Source organism: Mauremys mutica, chromosome 2 (genome assembly GCF_020497125.1).
Source record: "Mauremys mutica isolate MM-2020 ecotype Southern chromosome 2, ASM2049712v1, whole genome shotgun sequence".
Classification (NCBI taxonomy): Eukaryota; Metazoa; Chordata; order Testudines; family Geoemydidae; genus Mauremys; species Mauremys mutica.
In genome coordinates this window covers 219,244,172-219,256,820 of record NC_059073.1, presented here as the reverse complement: position 1 = coordinate 219,256,820, position 12,649 = coordinate 219,244,172, and the positions used below count along the sequence as shown (strand labels likewise).

The following is a 12,649-nucleotide window of genomic DNA, read 5'->3' as shown; positions in this document are numbered from 1 at the left end:
TTCACTAGCAGGACCAAGTACTGATTTTGCCCCAGATCCCTAAATGGCCCCCTCAAGGATTGAACTCATAACCCTAGGTTTAGCAGGCCAATGCTCAAACCACTGAGCTATCCCTCCCCCATAGCCTTGCACTACCAGGGAGGGAGGACTGTGCCAGATTACCACACGCGGGCCTTGACCAGGGGCCCCCTGCCAATTTGGGGCCCCTGGAAAATCTCCCCCTAACAGGGCCCTGGGGCACAGAGCTTTTCTGGTCTGGGGGCCACAGTGGAGGGGCGCAAGGGGTCGAAAGGGGTGAGCAGGGCCTTGGTGGAGTGGGGTGGAATGGGGCGGAGCCCCTGGGGAAGAGGTGAAATGGAGTGGGGCCATGTGTGGAAGGGGCAGAATGGGGGAGGGGCTCCGGGCTCAGAGCTCTGGCTGGGGCTGAGCTCTCAGCCCCCACCTGTGGACCTCACCAAGGTCTCAGGCCCCCTCGCCCCTCCCCCTTCCCCCCACCAGGGCCATGGGAGGGCTGAGAGCAGTGAGTGGGGGCAGGGTTTCAGCCAGAAGAGGCAGGGCTGCAGTTGGAAGAGACTAGGCAGGGGCTAGGCTCCACAACGGGAAATGTCACCCGCCACCCATGCGGAAGACCTCTTCTCTCTCACCTCTCTGGTGTTTAGTGTTTTATTTCCCTCTTGGCACCTCATAACTAAAGGCCTGTCACTCAATGGGTGTTGCTTTTGGCAGGAACTTGTTTGGTGCTATACAAGTTTCTGTGCTGATTCGGGTTTTTAAGCAGAATGCATTAATGCTCCACAGATCAGTCAGATCATCTGAGATGTCCTGGGACCTCTTCTGATCGCTTTTAGTGCTACTTGCACATAGTGCTGTTTAACTGTTAAACCTGGATTATTACTCTGAGAGCTTGTTAAACGCTCCTCCATCCCCTGCTTATTCCTAAAAAGAGATTTTTAAGAATTCAGTAATAACAAAATCATCTCCACCCAACATGCTCTCTTAACTAAAAGAAAGCATTCAGATTTTTGTTTATGAGCAGTTCAGGAAAGACTCAAAACTTCCCAAAACTAAGAATGCAACAACAGTCTCACAATGTTATGTATTAACCATATTTTACACCAATTCCTACAATTTGTTTGGTGCTTCTGATTAAACAAAGCTCACCAACAGATGTTATGTACTCTTTAGCATCATTATAAAGGTGTCTAATCTGAGCCCTAATTCTTCTTCCCTTATACATGTTCAGTGGTACTTTGCGCCAGTAGTAAGGGTGACGGAATCAGGCCCATGACAACATATAGAACCAGATACATTGTACCTGTTAACCCTGTTTGGTCCTAAATTTTCATCATTGCTTAACATAAGCTGTCTATTTTAAATAACTTTCAGTGATAACAGAAGCCTTACCATTGGCACTGCGTGGTATTAAAATATATAGAATAGCTGATGTGCAGCTATTCGAGTAATACATAAAAAGTTTAAAGGAGGAGGGGGAAGAAGTATACAATGTAAGAAATTGGGAAAAGAACAGTAAAAGCTTGCAAAAGTTAAGTACTGTATTTACAGTAATGGTCTGACTCTGTCCAGTGATGAGCTGCCAAAATCTTAACAACCGGTTCCCTATCGGGTCTTCGGCGGCACTTGGGCGGTGAGTCCTTCACTCACTCCGGGTCTTCGGCGGCACTTCAGTGGCACATCCTTCAGTGCCGCCGAAGACTCGGAGCACCGCCCGGTGAGTACAAGCCGCATGTGGTTTTTGTACGTGTTTTTTTTTTTAAGTCATTCCTGCTGGGGCCCCGTCAAATCAGGCCCCGCACTTCCTAAAGCTGGCCCTGCACATTGGGATTGCAAAATTGTATCGGGGGCCGGGTAGGGAAGGCTGTGCCTCCAAAAACAGCCTTTTTCCCCCCATCTGACCCCCCCCACCCACGTCCTGCCCCCGACTGCCCCCCTCAGAACCCACAACCCATCAACCCCCCCGCTCTTTGTCCCCTGACTACCCCCTCCCCAGACCTCCCACCCTAACTGCCCTCCAGGACCCCACCCCCCCACCCAACTTTCCCCACTCCCTGTCCCCTGACTGCCCCGACCCCCCCCCATCCACCACCACCCCGACAGACCCCTGGAACTCCTATGCCTACCCAACTCCCCCCGTCCCCTGACCTCCACCCCCTCCAACCGCTCCCTGCCCCTTATCCAACCCCTCCTCCCAGCCCTGGCCCAGCCCCCTTACCATGCTGCTCAGGGCAGTGTGTATGGATGCCACGTGGCCCGCTGGAGCTTGCAGCCCCACCCCCTTACCATGCCGCTCAAAGCGGCAGGAGCTGCCGAGATGCCCAGGAGCAGTCCAGAGCGCTGGCGGTGCGGTACGCTGAGGCTCTGCGAGAGATGGGAAGGCAGGGGAGGGGCCAGGGCCAATGCCAGATGTGGCCCGTGGGCCGGTGTAACAACAGAAAAACCTCCCTCTCCCAATTGCCCACCCCTTTAACAATCGGTTCTAAACCGGCTTCTAAATTTAACAACCGGTTCATGTGAACCGGCTCCAGCTCACCACTGACTCTGTCACCGTATTCACTTTGAGTAGTGCCTTCCTCCATCAATATGGTCCTATTGGAATAATAAAATAAGTTGCTTCTCTTTGTGAGTTAAATTGGCAGGATCAGATCCTAAATGAGCACCATTTTTATTAATGTAACTATTTCTCTTCTATCGAATTCTGTTCATAAAATTAAAATGTGCTAAAAAAATACAATTTTTTCTAATGTTTGTTTTTTCTTTTCCCTCTCTCTATAGTTCTTCGCCTTTGTGGTTACCTTCTGCTATGCAGGAAATGCCTATTTTAGTTTTATATCTTGGAGATCACGGACCTCACAGTAAATATTTTGTTTAACAAAATAAATAAATTGTGGATATAAGATCTCAGGAAGATTGTACTATGTGACCGAAAGGTTGAGGTTTTGTATACTATTTTTCATTAGAATTGATGAGAAAATTATTTAAGCTGTAATTAAAATGGATACTTATTTATAATATACTATTGCCTTTAGTAATGACTAACAGATTTTCTCTGTATTGTATGATAAAGTAGTACAAGTAGCAAAATTTCATACTGTCTTTTATCTTTTAAAATTAACATGGTATTTTCCTAGAAATTATATAGCTATAGCAATTAAGCTGCTAATAAAATCTACCCAGATGATGTGCCAATTTTTTTCAAATGTAACTATTTTTTGTCACGGCTGTACTTTCTGAATAAATGCCACAAAATAAAAAATGAGATTTAGATATTGTCTCATTTTTTGTTTGCATGAAAAACTAAGCACAAGAATGCTTTAAAATAAATGTCCTGATTTTGCATGTATTCAACTTTTTTGCGGGGGTGGGGGTAGGAGGAGAGACAATTTTTTTTCATTAAAATAATATGCAAAACCTTGATATTCCCAATTTGTGTATTCCATTTCGTCTACAATCACCTTTCTGCTCTCCGAGGAGGGCTGCAACAGAGCCTATTAACTGAGCTTCAAAATTAGCCAGAGGAACTGTTGCCTCCAGAAGCTGAGCACATTACCTTTGATAGTGTTCTTGTACCCAACAGGCCTAAGGATCACGAGATGTGGAACCAAGAACTGAGCCCAGGTCTCTTGTTTTTTTTCACTTGGCTTAAGTTGAACATATTGAGTATATCGTCAAACTCCTACTGAAGATGTTGCCTCTTTTTTGCCAATGGGCACTGAATAGTAAATAAATCTATCCCACCTGCCACAGGGTCACCTGAATGCTAGTAAAAATATAAATGTGTTCTCTTTAGGGTAATCACCAGAGTAGAGGTGGTAAGCATGAAGAATTCCCTCCAACTTTCCTCTGCCTACCACCATAAGAACATAAGAAAGGCCGTACCGGGTCAGACCAAAGGTCCATCTAGCCCAGTATCTGTCTACCGACAGTGGCCAATGCCAGGTGCCCCAGAGGGAGTGAATCTAACAGGCAATGATCAAGTGATCTCTCTCCTGCCATCCATCTCCATCCTCTGACGAACAGAGGCTAGGGACACCATTCTTACCCATTCTGCTTTGGTCTTAACTATCTTGAGAAGTTTAGTATCATCTGCAAACTTGGCCACCTCACTGTTTACCCCTTTCTCCAGATCATTTATGAATAAATTGAATAGGATTGGTCCGAGGACTGACCCTTGGGGAACACCACTAGTTACCCCTCTCCATTCTGAGAATTTACCATTAATTCCTACCCTTTGTTCCCTGTCCTTTAACCAGTTCTCAATCCATGAAAGGACCTTCCCTTTTATCCCATGACAGCTTAATTTACGTAAGAGCCTTTGGTGAGGGACCTTGTCAAAGGCTTTCTGGAAATCCAAGTACACTATGTCCACCGGATCCCCCTTGTCCACGTTTGTTGACCCCTTCAAAGAATTCTAATAGATTAGTAAGACACGATTTCCCTTTACAGAAACCATGTTGACTATTGCTCAAGAGTTTGTTTTTCTATGTGTCTGACAACTTTATTCTTTACTATTGTTTCAACTAATTTGCCCGGTACCGACGTTAGACTTACTGGTCTGTAATTGCCGGGATCACCCCTAGAGCCCTTTTTAAATATTGGCGTTACATTAGCTAACTTCCAGTCACTGGGTACCGAAGCCGATTTAAAGGACAGGTTACAAACCTTAGTTGATAGTTCTGCAACTTCACATTTGAGTTCTTTCAGAACTCTTGGGTGAATGCCATCTGGTCCCGGTGACTTGTTAATGTTGAGTTTATCAATTAATTCCAAAACCTCCTCTAGTGACACTTCAATCTGTGACAGTTCCTCAGATTTGTCACCTACAAAAGCCAGCTCAGGTTTGGGAATCTCCCTAACATCCTCAGCTGTGAAGACTGAAGCAAAGAATCCATTTAGTTTCTCCGCAATGACTTTATCGTCTTTAAGCGCTCCTTTTGTATTTTGATCATCAAGGGGCCCCACTGATTGTTTAGCAGGCTTCCTGCTTCTGATGTACTTAAAAAACATTTTATTACCTTTGGAGTTTTTGGCTAGCCGTTCTTCAAACTCCTCTTTGGCTTTTCTTATTACACTCTTGCACTTAAGTTGGCAGTGTTTGTGCTCCTTTCTATTTGCCTCACTAGGATTTGACTTCCACTTTTTAAATGAAGTCTTTTTATCTCTCACTGCTTCTTTTACATGGTTGTTAAGCCACGGTGGCTCTTTTTTAGTTCTTTTACTGTTTTTCTTAATTTGGGGTATACATTGAAGTTGGGCCTCTATTATGGTGTCTTTAAAAAGGGCCCATGCAACTTGCAGGAATTTCACTTTAGTCACTGTACTTTTTAACTTTTGTCTAACTAACCCCCTCATTTTTGTATAGTTCCCCCTTTTGAAATTAAATGCCACAGTGTTGGGCAGTTGTGTTCTTCCCACCACAGGGATGTTGAATGCTATTGTATTATGGTCACTATTTCCAAGCGGTCCTGCTATAGTTACCTCTTGGACCAGCTCCTGCGCTCCACTCAGGATTAAATCTAGAGTTGCCTCTCCCCTTGTGGGTTCCCGTACCAGCTGCTCCATGAAGCAGTCATTTAAAGTATCGAGAAATTTTATCTCTGCATTTCGTCCTGAAGTGAAATGTTCCCAGTCAATATGGGGATAATTGAAATCCCCCACTATTATTGTGTTCTTAATTTTGATAGCCTCTCTAATTTCCCTTAGCATTTCATCATCACTATTACTGTCCTGGTCAGGTGGTCGATAATAGATCCCTAATGTTATATTTTTACTAGAGCATGAAATTTCTATCCATAGAGACTCTATGGAACATGTGGATTCGCTTACGATTTTTACTTCATTTGAATCTACACTTTCTTTCACATATAGTGCCACTTCTCCCCCTGCACGACCTGTTCTGTCCTTCCGATATATTTTGTACCCCGGAATGATTGTGTCCCATTGGTTGCTCTCAGTCCACCAGGTTTCTGTGATGCCTATTATATCTATATCCTCCTTTATCACAAGGCACTCTAGTTCACCCATCTTATTATTTAGACTTCTGGCATTTGTGTACAAGCACTTTAAAAACTTGTCCCTGTTTATTAGCCTGCCTTTTTCTGATGTGCCAGATTCTTTTTTATGTGACTGTTTATCATCTGATCCGGCCCTTATATTATGCTTTTCAGTCCTCTGCTCCTGACTATAACCTGGAGATTCTCTATCATCAGACTCTCCCCTAAGAGAAGTCTGTGTCCGATCCACACGCTCCTCTGCAGCAGTCGGCTTTCCCCCATCTCCTAGTTTAAAAACTGCTTTACAACCTTTTTAATGTTTAGTGCCAGCAGTCTGGTTCCACTTTGGTTTAGGTGGAGCCCATCTCTCCTGTATAGGCTCCTCCCATCCAAGAAGTTTCCCCAGTTCCTAATGAACGTGAACCCCTCCTCTCTACACCATCGTCTCATCCACGCATTGAGACGCTGAAGCTCTGCCTGCCTACCTGGCCCTGCGCGTGGAAATTGTTACCAGCACCTCCAAATTGTTAATTTGTAAATTACTCTTTTTTACGTTGTGTATCTCATTTTTTACATATCTTTTGTATTGGTGAAGTAGAATTGCAAGTGAGTGACTCATAACTGACAAAGCTCTGCTCCCATAGCCCCAGGGAGTGCTTTTTGTCAATGTAACTAACGTTTGTTCACGGAGGTGGTGTTCCTACACTGACAGAAAAACCTCTGCCAGCATAGCTATGCAGGTGCAGTCTTCATAATATAGACACCCTCTAGCCTGATTCATGCCTCCTTAAAGAGCTAGGTTTCCCCAATCCTGTACATCTAGTACTATTGTAACAGATAAATCCCTTCTCCTGCACTTCAGAAATATTTGACCCTTCCAGCTGTTGAAAATGTAGTTGGCTCAATATTAAGATTGATTTTTTTGTCATTGGTATTGTTAGTGAAAATCAAGGACAGGACATGGGCAATAAACAGAAATTCACAGAAGCCTGCAACCAGTCCATGACTTTTACTAAAAATATGAGGGGGGAGGACTAATAGGCAAAGCTCCAACCTTACCTTGGGCAGCAGCTCCAGCCAACAGTCATGGAGGTCTATGAAAGTCATGGAATCTGTGACAAAAATCATATCTTTACTCATTATAATTTGTATTGGGGAAATCTGAGGGTTAAAGGAATAGAACCTGCTTGAAGTACATATTTCTTCCCTTTAAATAAGATAACTACTCTGCCTTCTCACGTTTCACATGTTGATCACACAGCTGATGTATCTGTTGAGTGGCAAAATCCTTCAACATAAGGGAAGCCAAGTTATTTAAATACTTGCATTTATTACATGTCTGTGCAGTGAAGATCAAATACTGGACTGCCCCCTGCAGAGGCAGTGAAGACAAATGCATAGTTGCTGGCCTATCTACACAGATCAAAGATTTTTGTCATTAAAATTTTATGGGGTCTTCTGGTGGTCAAATAAATATCAAACATATAAAAATGGTCCAAATGATAAAACCTGTAAATATGCCTTCAAATGTAGCTAAAATCAAAAACCTTATCAGTGATTTCCCATCAATGGCTATAGAAATCTAATAGAAATTTACTCTCTGGTGTAATTGGATTTACAAAATCTTAGCCCAGATGTATATATGCTCTTTTCCCTCCCTAATTAAATATGGATGAGAAAATTAGTTTGGATTCTGTCATACAAGTGCTAAAACAGAAGAGTTGTGGCTTTAGGTACATCTGTGCACTCCTAAAGATAGAAAAAAAGTTTATTTAACCCCCCCAACCATTATGTAATTAGCTTGTTAGTAAAATACTTAATTTTTTATCTACTTCAATATTTTATTAATATTTTTCTCCACTTAGAATATTTTTTAAATCTGCAATATAAAACTATTAATGTGTAACAAATTCTCACTGTAAAATAGCTAGACTTCTACTCAAGTTAAGTGCTTGTATTTTGTGGGATGCTGCTGTCAATTTATAGTCACCAGGACTCATTTTACAAAAAGCTTAGTTCTCCCCCATTTTTACTCCTTATTATCATATGTAAAGCATGTGACACGATGCAAGTAAATCAAATAAAGAAAATTATAACCAAATGTTAAACCTAAAACTCAGTACAGTGAGGTTCCTCGACCTATGTTCTAGAGTGGGGAATTTGTACCAATCTTCACTGTAAGCTGTTTCCTCTATTCCTCTGCATGCAAAATATGACTACGTGCATTACTCAACCAGCCTTACTGTGGTGGTGATACTGTTCTACATGGACTGAGCTCAACATAGTGGTGCACCAATCACATGTGTACACCCCAGCCACTCATGGAAAATGGGGGAGAACTATGAAAACTCAGCCAGTGGTATAGAAATCTCCCGATTCCCTAACAGAAAGAGGAGAAAAGACACTACTAGAATCTTATTCCAAGAAGGAGGAGAGAAACATACACCCAAGAGTGCTGAATTTGCACTCCGGAGAGAGATGCAGAGGGAAGAAATCGTCTTACTGGTCAGCAAAGAATAGAGGGGATATTTTCCTCCTCTGTAAACTCTTAACTTTAAGCCATGATCTATGTTGAAGCCTCATTAATGTTCTTTCTTCCTACAACCATTCAAATCTCTCCTCCCCAACTAGCTAAGGAAATCTCTTGATTGATAGATCTCTTGCACAGTGAGAAACAGAGGGCCAGTGCTATAGCACTCGTGAATAATTACTACACCTAACAGCATATGCCAGGGGTGGCCAACCTGACCCGGAGAAGGAGCCAGAATTTACCAATGTACACTGCCAAAGAGCCATAGTAATACATCAGCAACCCCCCATCAGCTCCACACACAACCCACCCTGCTCCCAGCAGCCCCACCGATCAGCGCCCTCCCCCCCATCAGCTGTTTTGTGGCATGCAGGAGGCTGGGGCGCAGGGGGAGGAGTGAGGGCACTGCAGGCTCAGGGGAGGGGGTGGGAAGGGGTGGAGTGGGGGCAGGCCTGTGGCAGAGCTAAGGCTTGAGCAGTGAGCACCCCCTGGCACATTGGAAAGTTGGCGCCTGTAGCTCCATCCCTGGAGTTGGTGCCTATACAAGGAGCCACATATTAACTTCTGAAGAGCTGCATATGACTCCGGAGCTACAGGTTGGCCACACATGGCATATGCCATGCAGAGAGACTGGCTGTTCCCTTTTCTGGGGTATGTCTGCCTTTCCAAACCAGATAACATATTGTGATGAAGCAGCAAAGAATCCTGTGGCACCTTATAGACTAACAGACGTTTCGCAGCATGAGCTTTCGTGGGTGAATACCCACTTCTTCGGATGCAAGTAGTGGAAATTTCCAGGGGCAGGTTTATATATGTAAGCAAGAAGCAAGCTAGAGATAACGAGGTTAGTTCAATCAGGGAGGATGAGGCCCTGTTCTAGCAGTTGAGTGAAAACCAAGGGAGGAGAAACTGGTTCTGTAGTTGGCAAGCCATTCACAGTCTTTGTTTAATCCTGAGCTGATGGTGTCAAATTTGCAGATGAACTGGAGCTCAGCAGTTTCTCTTTGAAGTCTGGTCCTGAAGTTTTTTTGCTGCAGGATGGCCACCTTAAGATCTGCTATTGTGTGGCCAGGGAGGTTGAAGTGTTCTCCTACAGGTTTTTGTATATTGCCATTCCTAATATCTGATTTGTGTCCATTTATCCTTTTCCTTAGAGACTGTCCAGTTTGGCCGATGTACATAGCAGAGGGGCATTGCTGGCATATGATGGCATATATTACATTGGTGGACGTGCAGGTGAATGAACCGGTGATGGTGTGGCTGATCTGGTTAGGTCCTGTGATGGTGTTACTGGTGTAGATATGTGGGCAGAGTTGGCATCGAGGTTTATTGCATGGATTGGTTCCTGAGTTAGAGTTACTATGGTGCGGTGTGCAGTTACTGGTGAGAATATGCTTCAGGTTGGCAGGTTGGGTGGCAGGCCAGTCCTCGCCCACAGACAAGGCCACTGGCCATCACATACAGTCCCCAGCTAAAACCCCTCCAGCGCATCATCAGGGAACTACAACCCATCCTGGACAATGATCCCACACTTTCACAGGCCTTGGGTGGCAGGCCAGTCCTCGCCCACAGACAACCTGCCAACCTGAAGCATATTCTCACCAGTAACTGCACACCGCACCATAGTAACTCTAACTCAGGAACCAATCCATGCAATAAACCTCGATGCCAACTCTGCCCACATATCTACACCAGCAACACCATCACAGGACCTAACCAGATCAGCCACACCATCACCGGTTCATTCACCTGCACGTCCACCAATGTAATATATGCCATCATATGCCAGCAATGCCCCTCTGCTATGTACATCGGCCAAACTGGACAGTCTCTAAGGAAAAGGATAAATGGACACAAATCAGATATTAGGAATGGCAATATACAAAAACCTGTAGGAGAACACTTCAACCTCCCTGGCCACACAATAGCAGATCTTAAGGTGGCCATCCTGCAGCAAAAAAACTTCAGGACCAGACTTCAAAGAGAAACTGCTGAGCTCCAGTTCATCTGCAAATTTGACACCATCAGCTCAGGATTAAACAAAGACTGTGAATGGCTTGCCAACTACAGAACCAGTTTCTCCTCCCTTGGTTTTCACTCAACTGCTAGAACAGGGCCTCATCCTCCCTGATTGAACTAACCTCGTTATCTCTAGCTTGCTTCTTGCTTACATATATAAACCTGCCCCTGGAAATTTCCACTACTTGCATCTGAAGAAGTGGGTATTCACCCACGAAAGCTCATGCTGCGAAACGTCTGTTAGTCTATAAGGTGCCACAGGATTCTTTGCTGCTTCTACAGAACCAGACTAACACGGCTACCCCTCTGATACTTGACATATTGTGATGAATCACACAGAAAATGTGTTCAAAAAAGAAAAACAAGCATGTATTTTTAAACATGAGGAAATGTATAATTTCCTCTTTTGAGCTTTGCTAGACTTTCTGCATGAATTCATTCCAGCTGTGTGGGTGTTACAATGATTTGAGCATTACACTTTATTGGTTCCTGTGACCATTTAACACTAATGCTTCCATTTTCCAAACATTTGTTTTGTGAGTAACAATACATGAATCAGAAAGTGTGCTTTTTTTGTTAGCATTAGTCTTCCATGAGAAGCTATAGTATTACCTGAAACTAAGTTTCAAGTAAAATATTGAGAGCACCCTCACTGCAATAATATCATTTCAACATATACCACAGTGTGCCATGTGCACTTGTTGATCCATCCAAAACTTGCCACTGTCCAAGTTTTGCCTGTGTATGCTGGGACAGAAAAGAGTCATGCAGGGGTGACTGGGAGCAAGGGGTCGACTTCTCAGCAGGCAACTTTCTCCATCCCATAATGTCATCTGTATCCCATAATTGTTGCACCTTTTAAAAAAACAAAAAACCCAAAAACCCTGTGCTGCCCTCCTTGCTGTCCACCATCTCTGACACTATTGTCAGGAGCGTTGCAAGCACAGGACACACTCTCCTCCAGTATTTGCAGAGCTGCAAGAACCAAATCAGTAGGGAACATGCTGATTTCATGCAGGACAGATGTCTGTGGGACATGGCAAAAACCAATTCAAGGTTAGTGGTGGTGTTCATGGAGCAGCTGCAGAGGGTGGAGCGCCACTTCTGCACCTGAGAAACAAGCACTGGCTGGTGGGATCACATCATAAAGCAGGTTTGGGATGACAAGCAGTGGCTGCAGAACTGGATGTGCGAGGTCACATTCCTGGATCTGTGTACTGAGCTTGCCCCAGCTCTCCAGCACAGGGACATCAAACTGAGAGCTGCACTGACAGTGGAGAAGCAAGTGGGGATTGCACTGCGGAAACTTGCAACACTGGATTGCTACTGGTCAGTCAGAAATCATTTTGGAGTTGGAAAATCCAGTACATCCCTCGCCCCATGCTGCTTCCAGCAGCTCCCATTGGCCTGGAGAAGCAAACCATGGCCACTGGGAGTCGCGATCGGCTGAACCTGCAAACGCAGCAGGTACACAAACTAGCTCGGCCTGCCAGGGGCTTTCCCTGCACAAGCGGCGGGACAAGTTTGGGAACCACTGCCCTAATACATCACCCATGGCTCAACACTGCTCCAGGAGGTGGTGGTACTGCATTGCTGTAAAGGAGCCTGGGAGACAAATGTAAGCATAGACACATGCTCAACTAGGTTGATGCCAGGCAGCTAAAGTTGACCTAACTTCGTGGTGGAGAACAGACCTTAGTTTCCCAATCAGGAAAATGGCAATGATCCAACCCCTCCCAGTGCTGATGCCAATTGCAAAATGCTTTGAGTGGCTGGCAAGAAGTACTGGTAGGATGAGGATTATAAATAAGAGAGAGACAACAAGGGATCCTCTTATATGGTATCTTATTGTCTATGCCCCACTCAGCCACCTGGGGCTCAGCCCGCTGTATCTCAGTCCTGGCACGCACCCATGTGCCTCTCCCAAGAGACTCGAGGCCGGGTTGCGTGGCCGAGGGCCGGGGGTGGGGGGGTTCCTGTGGTAATTGTCACATGAGCAGTCTGCGGGCAGATGTGTCGCGCTGGGGACGCCGCAGGGGCTCCCTTCCCCTCGCCCGCTTCTGAGGGCTGGGGCCAAGCAAGTGTCCCGGCC

The 12,649-nt window shown here is 44.9% G+C and overlaps 1 protein-coding gene across 1 annotated transcript in view; it reads left to right on the top strand.

Annotated features, from left to right (window-relative positions):
- CMTM8 (CKLF like MARVEL transmembrane domain containing 8) overlaps positions 1–2,887 on the top strand; it is a 47,237-nt gene extending 44,350 nt beyond the window's left edge. Inside the window, exon 4 of the mRNA XM_045006931.1 lies at positions 2,791–2,887. Coding sequence (XP_044862866.1) covers positions 2,791–2,874 — 84 coding nt within the window. The 3' untranslated portion in view covers positions 2,875–2,887. The remainder of the gene's footprint in view (positions 1–2,790) is intronic.
- The last annotated feature ends 9,762 nt before the right edge of the window (positions 2,888–12,649 follow it).